The 15,754-nt window shown below is 39.7% G+C and overlaps 2 protein-coding genes across 10 annotated transcripts in view; both read left to right on the top strand.

Moving 5' to 3' along the window:
• ZC3H7A (zinc finger CCCH-type containing 7A) overlaps positions 1 to 11,719 on the top strand; it is a 29,934-nt gene extending 18,215 nt beyond the window's left edge. For 4 of the 8 annotated variants that reach the window (XM_080619674.1, XM_080619672.1, XM_080619673.1 and 1 more), the window contains 11 exons: positions 599 to 760; positions 1,739 to 1,935; positions 2,168 to 2,265; positions 3,222 to 3,403; positions 5,332 to 5,408; positions 5,946 to 6,079; positions 6,431 to 6,536; positions 7,046 to 7,154; positions 7,847 to 7,980; positions 8,292 to 8,455; positions 9,767 to 11,719. In XM_080619674.1, coding sequence (XP_080475800.1) covers positions 599 to 760; positions 1,739 to 1,935; positions 2,168 to 2,265; positions 3,222 to 3,403; positions 5,332 to 5,408; positions 5,946 to 6,079; positions 6,431 to 6,536; positions 7,046 to 7,154; positions 7,847 to 7,980; positions 8,292 to 8,455; positions 9,767 to 9,956 — 1,553 coding nt within the window. In that variant the 3' untranslated portion in view covers positions 9,957 to 11,719. Of the gene's footprint in view, positions 1 to 598; positions 761 to 1,738; positions 1,936 to 2,167; positions 2,266 to 3,221; positions 3,404 to 5,331; positions 5,409 to 5,945; positions 6,080 to 6,430; positions 6,537 to 7,045; positions 7,155 to 7,746; positions 7,987 to 8,291; positions 8,456 to 9,766 lie in introns of those variants that run through there. The other 4 variants (XR_013957061.1, XR_013957062.1, XM_080619675.1 and 1 more) reach the window with 4 other exon arrangements.
• Positions 11,720 to 12,194: 475 nt separating this feature from the next.
• TXNDC11 (thioredoxin domain containing 11) overlaps positions 12,195 to 15,754 on the top strand; it is a gene marked incomplete at its 3' end in the record, with an annotated part of 32,103 nt that continues 28,543 nt past the window's right edge. For both annotated transcript variants that reach the window (XM_080620082.1, XM_080620081.1), the window contains exon 1: positions 12,195 to 12,400. In XM_080620082.1, the coding sequence (XP_080476208.1) occupies positions 12,255 to 12,400 (146 nt within the window). In that variant the 5' untranslated portion in view covers positions 12,195 to 12,254. The remainder of the gene's footprint in view (positions 12,401 to 15,754) is intronic.

Raw genomic sequence — 15,754 nt, 5'->3', positions numbered from 1 at the left:
TAATGTAATTTTCACTGTAGTATCATCCTAAAGACAGAATTTAAAGCTAAATGTATTTTTGTTTCCAAAATCACAAAATTCTGGTATTGGCATTTATATTTTTGGCACGTGCATACTCATTACCTAGCGTGTTTTATCTCTAAACATAGTAACTATTCTAATACAATAAAAGCTGAAGGTTAAGAGAGCCATTTACTGATCCTTGGAACTCATCTGCATTGACAACTTATAAATAAGCAAGTTAAGTTTTAAATTATACATTATACAAAGTAAATGTATACTTTGGAATTTGGAAAAAAGTGGCAATTTGTTGGTGTTCCAAAGTAATCTTAAGGTTGTAACACATTATCCCTCCCCACATAACTGCTGTTTTTTCCCTTGCCGAGACTGGTCCTTTTGTAAGTATTCAGTCTTTTTCTATTCTGCTCAACATGGCTGTTAATGACTTTTGGTTCTTCAGAGTTGCTGGTGCAAGTAGGAACTCTGTTCAATGTATTTGTGTATTTTGCTTTGGGCTTATGTGCCAGCCTGTGTATGGAAATATTAAAAGTATGTTGCAGTATATGCAAATATAAGCAATTATCTGTGGTTGTTTCAGGTCCTAAATTATTGGATTACGCTTACCATCCCAGTTTAGAACATAAATGTAAGAAGGATATTCTAATTGGCAGGATAAAAAACTCTGAAGATAAATCATGGAAAAAAATACGTCCCAGACCAACAAAGACACAGTACGTGGGACCGTATTATATATGTAAAGGTACGTGTTACATATAGTAAAATGGTAATGTCTGCACTCCGTGCACGCTGTGTCTCACCTAAAAAAATCCACTGCACAGGCCCGAAGGGTTTACTCACTTGCAAACCCCTGTAGTGACAGGCGAGGGACGAATCGGCAGATGACAAGGTGCACTGGAAGCTGCAGACCCAACCCTGCATGCAGGCAGTTCAGGACATTGGTTGCTCGAGATTGACCCAGGAGATGATAGTCTTGTTCAGAAACATCCTGAATGACCAAGCAGCCTTCTTTCCAACTGGATTTCCCTATCCCGCATTGCCCTTTTAGTACTCATCGTGCTTGTAGTAAGCATGGGTAAAGCCCTTCCCAAATCTTCGTTCGCGAAGCTAAGCCATCAATCAGTCAATCAATGTCTCCACTCAAAATAACATAGTTTAGCTTTTCCGCATGAAGTACAGAGTGAGTTTTTATACTTGCTCACAGGAGGCAGAGAAGGAAGTTCACTGGGTTGTTTATATTTTCCGAGGCTGTAGAGAGCCATATTTTGACCATTAATGGGATTATTTAGAGAACGTGCACTGTACTTCTGTACTGTTCTCCATGAATAACATTGCATCCTAGTGCTGGGCTATTATTTGTAAAAGAAAAGGCAGCAAAAAAAGAAGAGCATCCTTGTTAGGCTTCTGCAGTATGAGCCTTTACTTACGATCTAAGCAAGATAACTCTTGGATGAATTAACAGCTGTGTTTAAGCAAAAGGTATTCTGAGTTCTGAGCATTGTTGCCTAGACCAGAGAAGGACAGTTGATGGAGTTGTGCTTCAGCCTTTCTAATTTCTTTCAGCGTAAGGTTTTCTTCTTTCAAGAGGACTTCTGTGATCCTTTCACAACGAATGTAGCTTCTTTATTAAAAACATCTGAAATTGAGGTAGTGGATGTTTTAAGATAAATAAGATAAAAGTTGTGTAAAAGCAATGTCATATTCAATGTTACCATTCTAGATGTTGCTGCTGAAGAGGAATGCAGATATCCAGGTCATTGCACATTTGCGTATTGCCAAGAGGAGATTGATGTGTGGACGCTGGAGCGCAAAGGAGCCTTCAGTCGAGAGTCTCTTTTTGGGGGAAATGGAAAGATCAACTTGACCGTGTCCCAACTTCTTCAAGAACATCATGGATTATTTATGTTTCTTTGTGAGGTGCTGCTTTATTTCTAATGACACAATAAAAATTATAATAAATAAGAAAATTACTTGGAAAGAAATGCTTTGGTTCATGCATGACTATTTCTTAAATTTTGAAATGCATGTTCAGTAATCTGGCTAGCTTTAGATTAGCGAGTAGTTGAAGTCTGTTAAAATCTTTAAGGTAAGGTATATTTTAAAATATATAAAATACATACTCTATAATGACCTGGTTTTTGTATTCCAGAAATGTTTTGATCACAAACCGAGAATAATAAGCAAAAGGAACAAGGATAACTCATCTTCTTGTTCTCACCCTGCTATGCATGACTTTGAAGATAACAAGTATGTCTGAAATCCCATCTCTTTAAGTTTCAAATTAAAAGCAATGGTTTTAGGGCATTCTGTTTAATACTGATTTTCATTTCTTACCTGTTGATTAACTTCTCTTCCTTGTTAACTGTTACGATTTGGTGGTATTGCTAAGACAAACTTGCTGAACAAGGATTGTGTCATGTAACTAAATTGAAAGTGAACTATTTCTTTATCAACACATTCAAAAATAGTGGTATCCACCCTTGTATTTGAATCTTACTTGTTTTGATGTCAGTCTGTTAATAGCTTTTCTATCTAGTGAGAATTGATGTGTGATGTCACACACACAGATGTGTGATGGTAAATTAATACAGGAGGAATTCGTAAGTTTGCTCTTTGTTCAGTCTGTTTTGCTTATTTTGCTGTAGTTTTAACTCAGCTGGTTAAGAACAGGTTTGCCTTAATTCCAGGGTCTGAAATAGACTGTAGTCCTTATAAATTCAGTTGGTAAAAAATAGTGTGAGAGAAGTGTTTATAATTATTCTTTGAAAGTTAGCAAAGTGGCATAGTGGCAGTGGTGTTAATTAAGTTTTGGAGAATTAATAGACTTACATTTTTATACAATGGAAACGTAAGTGGGAGCATTTTTAATCCTTTACTTGTCTTCCACTTCCCTATATTGAGGAAACACTACAGTTGTAACAGCTAGGCTACTACTGTGATGCATCAGCTCTTTCTTTAATGGTGCTCTACAAAAGAATAAGTACTTGCTTTTTGTAATTAGCTCAGGATATGCACTTGAAAGTGGACGTGATACACTTTCCCTCTTGGAAACCAGTGATGCAGTTGGATTGAATTCAGTAATGCTTTGCAGAAGAGAGACTTCTAGATTTCACAAGAGTACTGTTTTGTGATGTTGGTTTACTCAGCCTAGAAATAAATGATAATTAGATGCTCCTTCCTTCTGGGAACTGCTTCCAAAACAGGTGCCTTGTCCACAGTCTGCGTGAAACTATGGTGAAATATTCCAAAATTCGCCCTTTTCAAGTTCGATGCCAGCTTGACCTGTGCAGACATGAGGTGCATTATGGCTGCTTACGAGAGGATAAATGCTTTTATGCTCACAGCCTGGTAGAGCTTAAAGTCTGGATAATGCAAAAGGAAACAGGTACGTTTGGTAAAATGCTCGCTTTACTCTTCACTGAAATGCCACTTCTTCCTTGTCTCAACCCCTTTCTGAAATCAGCAACCTGGGCCCAGTGCATTCACTTACAATTTGCTGGAGTTTTGCATAAAGCATAGTCAATAAACAGTAATGTAGATAAGATAAAAAGTTTTGAGTAGGCTACTAGCTATTCAAAATCAGCAAGTTTTTGAGAGTAAAAAATGTCAAAACTGCTCATTATGATCACATTATTTTGTCTTGAAATACAACTAGGAGTCTTGAGCAGATTTAAATCCAAGTCAAACTAGATTTGGTTTTATTTTTAAACCTTCAAAATTTGGAAGATCTTGATCAAATTTTTTTCCAGCTTGAAATATTTTATTTATGCCATTGTTTCCCTCCATCCCCCAGTAAAAGATCAAATTTTTCTGCAGCTAAACCTTTCTTTCAGCTTAGTGCCATTCTGGTATTCTTACATAGCGAGCCAGAAAATAAATCCTTCCAGTTTGCTCTTCTATCATTAGCGTATGTGTTGATAAAACTTAATTGTTTTTCTGTTCTTGCTTACATAGGACATTTAGGCTGCTTTTTGTTGATCTCGCTAGTTTTTGTTGGCTTCTTTGAGGATAACAAAGTTTACTACTTCGTTTCTAGCTGACAGCTTTTGAACAGTATGTCTCTCACAGTCCATTATTTGGTCAGGAGTTCCAAGCAATTGAACTGTTAATAGGAAGTGATTTTTACCATGTAATAGTTGCTCATTATTCCTATCTTGCTCTGTATGACAGCAGTACTTTAGATATTAAGTAATCACCTTGGATCATTGTGGTATGTGGAGGAAAAAGGGAAACTTGGCAATTCCAGTGTGTTAACAGCCTCTCTGGCATTTTTGCCCCTTTATGTCTGAGATTTATCCTCACTTGTCCCCTCTTTGAAGAAGAGGTTCCTTGTTGCTTCAGCTTTCTATCTAGATTCTTGTATAGGTATACTGACACGAGATGTCATGCTGACTTGAAAATTTTGGAGGAAGAAAGTCAAATAGAGACAAGAGATAACTGTTTCTTTGCTGATTTTTTTTCTGTTCTGTCCTTCCTTGCAAGAGCCTTTAGAAGTTTCTGTGTGAAAGTAAAACAGTTATTTTCTCACCAGCTGTTCCTACAAAGTCAAGGATAGCAAATAATTAACACTGTAACTTCTATTTGGGAGTGAGGGTTGGGGTGTCCAAGAAACCTGATTTGCCACAGAAGGCATGTTTTGTATTTTATGATGTGTTCATGCTGCTTTCATGCTTCGTCGAAGTCCCTCTACTCTTTGAATGAGGTTCCTGTTCTGAATGTAAGGTGTGGGAAATAAAGGAATGCTACTTCAGGAAAGAATTGTTTTACCAACCCTCAAATCAAAACATAGATGACAGTCTGTATTTGTGTGGAATTACAGTATGTGTGAACACTGTATAGCTGCTATAGGAACCTTAGTCAAAATATTTATAAGAATGTTTTGTGGTTTTCTTCTGAAGCAAAACCTAATTAACGGGGCTTGTTTACAGTCTTTATAAATAAGGCAGGGGTTATCTGTCTGTCAGCTTGACTTTTGGGTAGTTTTTCTGAGTGACATTACAGGTTTAGTACTTTATGTTTAAATAAATACTCAAAGATGGGCCTTAACTTATTTAAGCAATATGTAATTTAAAAAAATGTTTATGTTTGCTTTTCATGTGATGACATATACAGTATTTCTGTTTTGAAGGCCTATATGTGTATGTATGATGTAAATGTATATCTATACCCCCACGTGAGTGTGTGTATATGTGTACAATATATAAAAAGAAAAATAGATAAAAGCTTTGGGGCTTCAGAAATATTCCTGTTAGAGCATGCCTGCAATGCTACAACAGTCGTAAGTGCTCAAGAACTTTTCCGCTTCCTTTACAGGTATTTCACATGATACTATTGTTCAAGAATCAAAGAAGTACTGGCAGAACATGGAAGCTAGTGCACATGGATCACAGGTATTTTTGGGTTTCCATTAAACTAATTCTGCAGTGAATTTGGTGATTGTTCTTTTTCTATATCTGTGTATAATGTATCTTACCTTAGAAATTACTTTTTTTAATGCTCTCTTCAAATAATCTCTTTGTAGGCTTTCTTTGGCTCACTCCATTTACACTAGAATGCTGCTTTGCTTTTGTGCAATTCTTTTTTTGCTTTGCTTATTCTATCATAGGCAGAACATAAAACCTAAATACAATTTTAAAGTCAGCTGCCATAGGGCAATGAATTATCTTTTCAAAATGTGGGGACTTTTATATGTTTAGTTTGTATATATTATCACAACTTCTGGGTTGTGAAATCAGAAATAAGTTAAATAAAAAGGCATTTGTTAAGAAATGTTTAGTTTGAAATTACAAGCTGAACTATTAAAGTGTAACACCTGCTTCCAGACATGTGTTGAAACTCTTATGGTAGGGGGTAATTCATAATTATGTATGGGTTTCTTTGCAGATACAAAATATCTTTTATTGTTGTTGTTATTTTTTTGACTTAAGATCCTTGGGAACCAAATGAAATATGGATCACTTAATTTGAAAATGAAGTTTGTTTGTGGTCAGTGCTGGAGAAATGGTCAAGTTAATGAGCCAGACAGAAACAAAAAGTACTGTAGTGCAAAGGCAAGACACCCGTAAGTAAGAAGACACAGTGAAAGTGTTACATCAGCCAGTTAAAACCTCTATTGGGAGACCTTGTTACTGCTTGGGAAAGAGTCATATGAGGAATATAAAAAATACATTGAAGCAGAACACTGTCATCTTCTTGTTGTGTGTTAATAATTGGCAGTGAGAAACACTTTGGTGGCTGGTTGGGGATTTTTTGTGTTGGATTTTTTAATTATCACTTATGCAATTGTGGTAAAGTTTCAGCAGAATTCAGCTGAATTTAGAAAAAAGCTTTATAAAAAAACCTTTCTGGGCTTTCATGGTTCTGCTTCTGTGTACACGTTATGTATTTTTTAATAGTACTTTCTGGTTTTTAGATGGACCAAAGATCGCCGTGTGGTGCTAGTAATGTCTAATGAACGTAAAAAGTGGATGACCATTCGTCCTCTTCCAGCAAAGAAACAAGTGCCTCTGCAATTTGATGTATGTTAATCTAAAACTTAACGTTTTAGTTCAGAAAATAGGCTAACCGGAAAATACTAGGTGTTGGTCTGGTTTCCTCAGCTCTGCAGAAATTCCTATTGGTTGGGAATTTGTTTATAGTTGGTGGGAATATGTTTATAGTGTTTATACAGAGTTTCAGCCTTAGAAAAGCGCTGATCTCACTGTTATTACTGAAGTACCTTCTCTGTGGAAGTTCTAAGTTCTATTTCCATAAAATATTTCAGAAATAGCTTAAACATATCTGTAGACTGGTAATCTGATAGGAGGCAAAAAGCAGTCACGGTGCTTGCTTCCAGCAGTTTGATTTTTGTAACTACAATGTATGAGTTTTTTTATAAAGTAAATATGATTTTATTTTTCATGTGATATAAATGGCTGATCGGGAGGGAAAACACTAGCAAAGACTGAACTTCCCCCCCCTCCCATTTTTTACTATCATCTGTTTTATTTTATATTCATAAGGATATATTTTTTAATTCATATTACAGTTGTGCAATCATATTACTTCGGGCAAGAAATGTCAGTATGATGGAAACTGCTCATTTGCTCACAGTCCTGAGGAGAGAGAGATGTGGACCTATATGAAGGAGAACAGCAGTAAGTAGAAGAGTAAATCTTAAACCTTGTAAATCTAATTGTTCTGCTTTTCATTCTTGTTCCTCAATTACTTTTTAATCCACTTTCTTTCACTGTCTTTCGTAGTAAGCCTTGCAGGTGCCTTTTTTTTTGGGGGGGTGTGTTAATTTGAATAGACCCAGACTGGGTATTCAAAACCAGTATTAAATAAAAATAGCTACATTATATATTTGTTGCTTTTGTGGTTTTTAACAATAGTTTGTATAATTTTTTTTAGATGTCTTAGAAACAGTATATTGATCCATGCTGCAATATTGTTTGGTGTTTATACTCTGTATTGCCATGTGCACGCACTAGGATTCTTCTGATAACATGGGGGCAAGCTATTAGCAGAAGAATTCCACCCCCATAATAACAGCAACAGTTATTATTCAGTGGCACAGTTGTTACCTGTACTTTGGGTGCCTGTTCAGAAGTGTGCAACATCTTACTTTCCCCTAGATATGCACAATGGGTCTTAGTAAGTAGCCAGAGACTGGTATTTCTCTAAGCTCTTATCTCTACACTGTGTAACTTTCTACATTGTGTCCTTCCTTTTTGATTCTTACAACAGGTGGGGACTGAATTATACTTGCAGACTCACTCATTTATCTAGTATTCTCAAACTCTTGCCTCAATTGCTAATTACTTATTTTAGCTTCTGCTCTCATTAGTTCAAGACTTGGAGCAGTTGTATGACATATGGCTAAAAAGTCAAAAACCAGAAAAGGGAGATGATACAGCTGCTCAGGCAAACAAAGAGAATGGGAAGCAAATTCACATGCCGACTGACTATGCTGAAGTTACAGTAAGTAATCATAGGTATAATTCTAAATTCAACATGTGGGGTTTTTGTTGCGGTGTCACATCCCCCCAATCAGTAATATGCATTGTTGTCCTTATTTTTTTGGTACTTCCTTAGATTATAGGGCTATGCTGATTGGAGACTTTTAACTGACACTGTAAAGCACTTCTGAATCCTCTAAAGCCAGTAGAGATCATAAACTTCAGGTGATTTACAGGCCAACATAAAGCAAACATTCAAAATGTATTAGGGGCAGTTCTGTGCTTACAGTATTGAATTCTCAATGTTTTGTTTTCAAATTCACTGTAAATCAGGTGGATTTTCACTGTTGGATGTGTGGGAAGAACTGTAATAGTGAGAAGCAATGGCAGGGTCACATTTCTTCTGAAAAGCATAAAGAGAAGGTTTTCCACACCGAAGATGATCAAAACTGCTGGCAGTATCGCTTTCCAACCGGAAATTTTAGCATTTGTGATAGGTATGTGGCTTTTAAGATGTCAAAAATGCTGAAAAATGAAAAAGTTTGTAGTGTCAATAATTAAAGTGGTTATTCATTTTGACAGATGCTTCTAGTATTTCTTGCTTTGCATAAATCTTTGAACAAGAAATTGAGTAATGTACAGGATTTTAACGCATGCTTTTAGAACTCAGGGAGTGACAATGTGCCCAATTGTGGAACCAAATTAACGTTTGTGTGATGTTAAGCTAGTTTATTGCAGCTGTGTGAAATATTGTTGGTATTATTACAAATTTACTTAAGCATCTGCCTGTTAATTCGCTGTCGAACACAAGAACAGTACCTAGCTGGACATGATATTGGAGCTGTAAGGCAAGTAAAAATGTTAGCATCAAAGCAAATTTGTTTAAGTTGAGTATTTGTTACTGAAAGTCATTTATGAATATGTGGAAGAGAACTTCCAAGACCTACTGGTTTTCCCAAGTATTGGTTGTATGTTTTGCTGGTCCCTTTAATTCTTCAATGCAGCCTGTTTACCTGACTGCAGTCACAAATACGTTGAAAGTTCTTTACACTGCTGGTATCTTTTTGAAAGGCTGAAAACTTTAGAATCTGCATTCTGGAGTTAAAGATTCAATTTGCTGATATAGATGCCTTTGTAACTCTGTTTCAAGTTAAAGATTTTGAATGCCTTAGAGATCTTGGGAAATTACACAGGATATAAAGCAAGTTATTTTTTGTTTGCAGCCTTTGCATGGAAGCTTACATGCCCCCTTTACTAAATTTTTAATTAACATGCTAAAGTATTTGATGTTTTGAACACTAACAGACCTCATGTAGACTTACGTAAAGCGAATACAAACTGGCATGCTTAGAACAAAAATACTAGGATAAAATCTTAAGTCATCCTGAGTACTTACAATCCAAATTTAGTTAACAAAAGGTAATCAATTAGTTGGATTTTTTTTTTTTTCAACAATAGTAGTGCTTTAGTTTAATGAATTAAGTGATAATGTATTCATTTACCTGGTAATTTAACCTGATAAGTTAAAGGTATCACAAATTAAATGACTTAGTAAAGTAGGAACATGAAGAACAGAAAGGAGAGAGCCATCTCTTGTCCTCTATAAATACTTGACAGCTGGGAAAGAAAAATGTAATCAAATGCTAAACAGAGTTAGTATTGTCTTAAAAAGTAAATTCTCTTCTAGTATTTTATTTTTATCCTTAATGTTGTAGTGTATTTGAGAAGCATGACAAGAAGAAAATACCTAGATGCAGTAGTGATTGCGATGATTCTGTGAAAACACTATTTGAAATCTGTCTTAACAGATATATGGCTGGTACTTGTACTGAAGGAAGCAACTGTAAATTTGCCCATGGAAATGCTGAACTCCATGAGTGGGAAGAACGAAGACAAGTTTTAAGAATGAAGCTCAGCAAAGCAAGGAAAGATCACTTGATTGCTCCCAGTGATAATGACTTTGGAAAATATAGTTTTTTGTTTAAAGATTTAAACTAATACTGAGGTGACACATACATGTTATCAGCTGGAAGCATAAACCAGAAAATTTGAGAATAATAAAAAGCATGTGACAGATAAGCTGCAGGTTTTCTGCTTTTATTGGCATATCTTGTTCCTCCTGAACAGCAAAATATAGTAGATTTAGGAGGATTGAGCAGACCTGTCTGTGCTCTCATGAAACAGAGTGGTGATTAAAAAAATCTGAAGTATTATGCGCTTACTCACTTTCTGTTGGACAGAAAGTTAGGAAATAGAAGGGGAGAAGAGAAGTTATAATCTAGGAAGCCCCCTAGCATCAGTCCTTCAGTTGAAAAACTTTTAAGGTATCAAGGTATTGCAAAACAGAGTGTTACGGGCTAAGAAGAAAATGATGGATGAAAATTCTTCAGATCTTTTAATGGAGAGGATTTGTTTAAAACAAAGTTTGCTACTTATCTATATGTAGGTTGCTAAAAAGGATTTTTCTTATTAAAGATTTTACACAAAATAACCATTTAACTACAGTATATGTTGAATGGGTATTTTTTCTCTATTTGTATGTTTCAATATAATTTACTGAAAAAGGATCTTGGAAAGAAAAAAACGAAGTAGTTAAAATTCTGTTTCTTGGTCTTTGCTGTTTAAATGATGATTTTGTAAGATTTCACTTGTATGTCAGTATTGTGTACTATTGTATGGACTAATGTTGCCTGTAATAAAGAGAACTTTACACAAAGCTGTTTTCTGCATGTAGCCTCTCAGGACTGAGATTTTGTAGAAACAAACTAACAATTATTTCATTATTAGCAAAAGCTTGAGCACCTGTAGCTAAAAATTTACTAAGTTGGTATTTGTATCTCTAGCTTCTCATTTGCAGTCTTCTGTACTGTCATTAGCTCATTGCATCACTAAATAGCAAGAATAGCCAGCTCACTTGTGAAGCAGAGACACCATTTTGGAGCTGGGACATGTTTTCAGCCTTTTGACTTGGGCATGAAGGACCCCCACCTCATCTGCAAGGTGGACGGGACTGCATTTCCTGCAGCCCACAGCAAAGGGAAACCATCCATGGGCTGAGGTGCTTTTGGCCTGATGAGCCCTTTGGCTTTACAGTAGCCAGAGCTTCTGTTGTGTTTTGACTTCTCTGCAGATTGTGCTTTCAGCTTGCTTTGTGTGGTCACTTAATGTCCTTTTTAATTTTCTTTTTCCGCCAAAACAAGCTTTATTTAGTCATTCAAAATAGCTGAAGCTAGTTTCCTTCTTTTCCCCATGCTTCTCTCTCTTAATAGTATTTTTTCTGTTATTGGCTGACCTTCTATCATTAGAAGAGCTTTAAGGATGACTTCAGTAGTTTGAATGTAGCCATTGGCCACATCGTGTGTATGTAAAACGTGTTGAACCAAAGTTCAGTGATGCCCATGCAGAGGATGAGCCTGGAGGCCGTGTGCCTTTCACTTCACAAAGTAAAAGCACAACAGTCACGGGAACACCACCTTACGCTTCAGCCAGAGCGAGGGAGAGCTGTTCTTTCCCAGCAAGGCTGAAGGCTATTTGAATATGATGTACAGTGTGTGTACAGGCATAGCTTGGTGCTTGAAATACCACCTGCTGCAGTGCTAGTTTTTTACATTGTTTGTAATGAACTGAGCTTGAAATAGAGTATTATGGACAGTTATTTCTGTGACAAAACCTGATTGTATCGTGTGCCTTTCTGAATTGTTTTCTCAATTTTATGCTTTCATTGTTTAATGTAACTGCTCTGTAAATTACTCGAAGTAATTCTAGACAAAACTAAACATGAAATCCTTGTTCTGTACGAACGGTGTGAGATCTTTAATAACTGCGGCAAGGGGCTGCCGGGGACAGCTGCCGGGGTTGAGGGCTAGGTCCTCGCAGGAACGGAGGAGTTACTGGGGAATTACTTCCCCCTCACTTATCCCGGGGACGGGGATTGTAACTGCCCTGCACACATAGGAGGGGGCCATCAAAGGTATTCTTAACACGGTTTTCCCGAGGCCGCGGTGCAAGTGAGGACTGGCGGCCTCAAAGCGCTCCCAGCACCGCCAGTGGGCCCCACTCTGCCTTCACTGCCCCGACGCGTCCCGTCAGCCGCCGCGGTTTGCGCGCCAGCCCTCCCCCCGCTGCCCCGGGTGTGCCCGGCCGCCTGTGCGCCTGCTCGGCGCGGTGCGACGTGGCGGCGGCGGGTTCGCCGGCGGAGGGCCCCTCCCCGGCGCGGCTGACAGGCGGGCGGTAGGGAGACGTGTGCGAGCGGGAGCGGCCGGGCGGCCCGCACCCTTCCCCGCCTCGGCCGCGCCGATGTCGCTATGCGGCGACTCTGGCCCCGCGGCTGCCCCGCGGCTGCGGCCTCGTGCCGCCCAGATGGCGCGGCGACCCGAGCTGCTTTGCGGCGCCGCCATCCTGCTGGGCTGCGCTTTCCTCGTCGCCCTCAAAGTCACCTGCAGGTAACGGTGGCGGGGTGGGGGCAGGAGGCGCGTGTGCGGAGGCTTGGGGCAGAGCTGCCCGCGGGAGTCCGGCCGGGGCGCGGCCCTTGATCCCGGTCTAGCCGCGGTCGCCCCAGCGCTCTGTGGTCGGGCTGTGTGAGGGGGCTTGCACGGCCGCTCCGCGGTGGGTGACTGACACGCAGTCCCCATAGCAACGGCGGCCGTGAGCCTGTCTTGGGGGGCACGGGGCCTGGTGACCCGTGTAGGGCCGGAGCAGGCCCCGCTCCCCGCGTTCGTGCGCGGTGGGGAGGAAGCGGCGGCGTTGTCAGGGCACGTCTGCCTCAGCGGGATGTCGGATTGTGGCGGTAGGTACGCGGGCGCACAGGCACCCGAGGGACGGGCGCGTTGTGGAGGAAGATGTTTGTCCTCCTCTCCAGCGAATTACTCATACCTCGCCTGTACCTCAGAAGGAGTGAGAAAGCACAGGGTTGAAACCCTTCCCTCAGCACTCAGACGGCTGTGTCGGTGTGGGGGTACCAAGTGAGGGGAAGTGGTGCTTGTTAGTGCCAACACCCCATTACTTGCACCTGCTTCAGACAGAAAGATGATTTGTTGTTGCTTGGGTTTTGCTGTTTGTTTTTTTTTTTTCTCGTTTGATATCTTGTGTCACTCTTGGGAGCTGCCACTTTGTTCATTGCGGAAGTCTTGTGGTTGCTGTTTGCTGACAACAACCAACCCTGAGCGGAGCCTAGCAGGATTTGTAGCTGGAGCACAGGCAGGGTTGGCCATGGACGGCGGGCACGTGCGTGTGCTGCATGGGGCAGCACGTTCCTGGAGCCTGAACTGGGATCTGAATGTTCCGGATGGGTTTTAGGTCAAGGTCACCATTATGTGTTTCAAGTCACACTGTGTTAATGTGAGAACGTTTACTGCATTTGGGGTTCACTTTGAGGGGTGGGACATGGCTACAAGGATCCGATCACTTTCCTGTTCTGCAGAATCTGAGGCATTTTTGTTTTGAGAAACACTTGATTCACAGGTAAGGCTTCTGAAAAGTACTAAGGCTGCCTTGTCTCACCTGTCCACAGAGGATCTATTATTCGAATTTTAAGTCTCTGGTGGAGTTGCTTTGTGGGCAGCAGTGCCTCTCTGTTCATAGAATCATGGGATAGTTAGGGTTGGAAAGGGCCTTAAGATCATCTAGTTCAGATCCCCTGCCATGGACAGGGATGTATCACACTAGACTGTGTCACCCAAACCCATCCAGCCTGGCCTTGGGCACTGCCAGGGATGGGGCAGCCACAGCTTCTCTGAGCGACCTGTGCCAGCACCTCAGCACGCTCACAGGGAAGAATTTCTGCCTTATATCTAGTCAGAATTTTCCTTGTTTCAGTTTAAACCCATCCTGTTTTCGTCTATTGCTACAGTCGCTAACGAGGAGTCCCTCTCTGGCATCCTTGTAGGCCCTCTTCACATACTGAAAGATTGCTGTTGAGGTCTCCATGCAGCCTTCTCTACAGCAGTCTGTCTCTCACAGTGACCATGTAGATGAAAGTGTAAATCTCTTGCCATATTACTGAATGTATGATGAAGGGTTAATCACCTCCCATTTTGCTGTCTTTTACTAAAATTGTTATTTTTCTTTTCCACGTTTACATTGAAGCTTCTGTTTTCTTCCTGCTGTCCTTTACTTAAAACCCTCATGCTCCTTTCGTTTTACTGCTAGCTGTGTTTGAAACCTCACAAATAGAATGTGCTTGGTGTGTGCTTCTTACCACCCTGTACTCTGTACAGGATGTTTGATTAAAGGGATTTGGCTTTTCAGATTGTAGTTAAATGGAGAAACATCAGAAAAATAACCCTTCTTCTGTTGCTGTCAGAAACATAGAAAATTCAAGTGTAGAAATTTGAAGGATGGTTAATTGCATATGTACACTGTGGCTACAGTACATGATTTCTTACCACACATCAGTGCAATTTGCAAGCAAGTCTTGGTGCCAGAGTCCAGTTAGTACCCCTATGCTTACAACGTGTAACTTTTGAGCCTGATGGGTAAAAAGTATGGAAAGGGAAAATTCCTTTACTACAAGGCAATCTGTTAGTGGAGTTTGGGGTATTGAATGTTTATAGTGGCTCAAGAAATAGCCAAATGAAGCCTAATGTGTACTGTTATGAAAAGCCTGTGGTTTAGAACCTGAGTTGTTTGTGGCAGTACACAAATGTCTCTCGAGGCAATGGCACTTTAAGGGCCTTGCAGTCAAAGGGCTGATCCTACATGCACTTGCATGTGTTTTCCTGTATTACCTGCTTGTTCAGTAGAAATGAGTTCTTTATAGGCTCTGTGCAGCACATAAACAACACAATCAGTGTTTTAATAAACAGTATGTAATTATTATCTTTGTATAATCGTTTATTATGTAATCCTCAGTTTATACTTTTTCAATTTTTAGGGGTTCAGAGTACTATTCTCTTTGCAAACCTGGGCATTGCGTAAAGTACTCTGTTGTGCATTTGGTATTACAGAGTTATGTGTGGTATTCACTGCTGTGGAAATCAGCTTAAGAAGCTATTAAGGTAGCTATTGATTTATTGTGTTTTGGTTTTTAATAAGTACTGGAGCTCTTTTTCATATTTGAAGGTAGCCATGTAGTTCCTGACCCATTCATGTTATGGGCCTTCTGTTGATCTGGTTATACCTTCTTGCAATTTAGAGCCAATTTCGTATCTAATTTTTAAGACTTACACTGTAACAACCAATGGACAGCTTTCAGTTTAATTAAGTGCAGAAAGCAGAGGTTTTAAACGCATTTAGGTTGTCCCTTTTCATTAAGGAAGAGACATTTTAGTTAATGTCTCTGCAGAAGTATGCGTTAAGTGTGAGATCAACACTGCGCTGCCGTGTTTCACTTTCTGCAGCTGATGGGTGTGTGTGCTGACCTGTGAGTTAGAGCTGTTGCGCACCAGTATTGGGGCCTGTCTAGCTGGCAGTTAGAAGCCACAGGAAGAAGTGGGCAGTTTGGACAAGCACAGGGTGCAGGAATAGGAGGGAACCAGAGGCGTTGGTTGTGAGGTGACATGAGAACCTAAGGGTTGGGGAAGAAGGTGCTGGGTTGCTGACAGAGGGGGGAGAAGGGAAGGAGCAAAGCTAGAAATCGATGGAAGAAAATGAGATTTTTTTTTTGCCATCTGTGTGAAAATATAATTTTGTGAACAGTGGAATTAATGAATTGCAAACATGAGGAACCAGTTAATATTTTCCGAATTCTGGGCTTTGAAGCAAATAGCCTTTTATGGATGAATTAAGAATTTCCGTAACTTTTAGAAGATGTATTGGGAGTAATTCTTAAATGTTGAGCTTTAAGTGTGTGCTTTATT

Source organism: Psittacula echo (assembly GCF_963264785.1).
Source record: "Psittacula echo genome assembly, chromosome: 5".
Classification (NCBI taxonomy): domain Eukaryota; kingdom Metazoa; phylum Chordata; class Aves; order Psittaciformes; family Psittacidae; genus Psittacula; species Psittacula echo.
The sequence above is the reverse complement of the archived record's forward strand: the minus strand, read 5'-3'. Positions and strand labels throughout refer to the sequence as shown.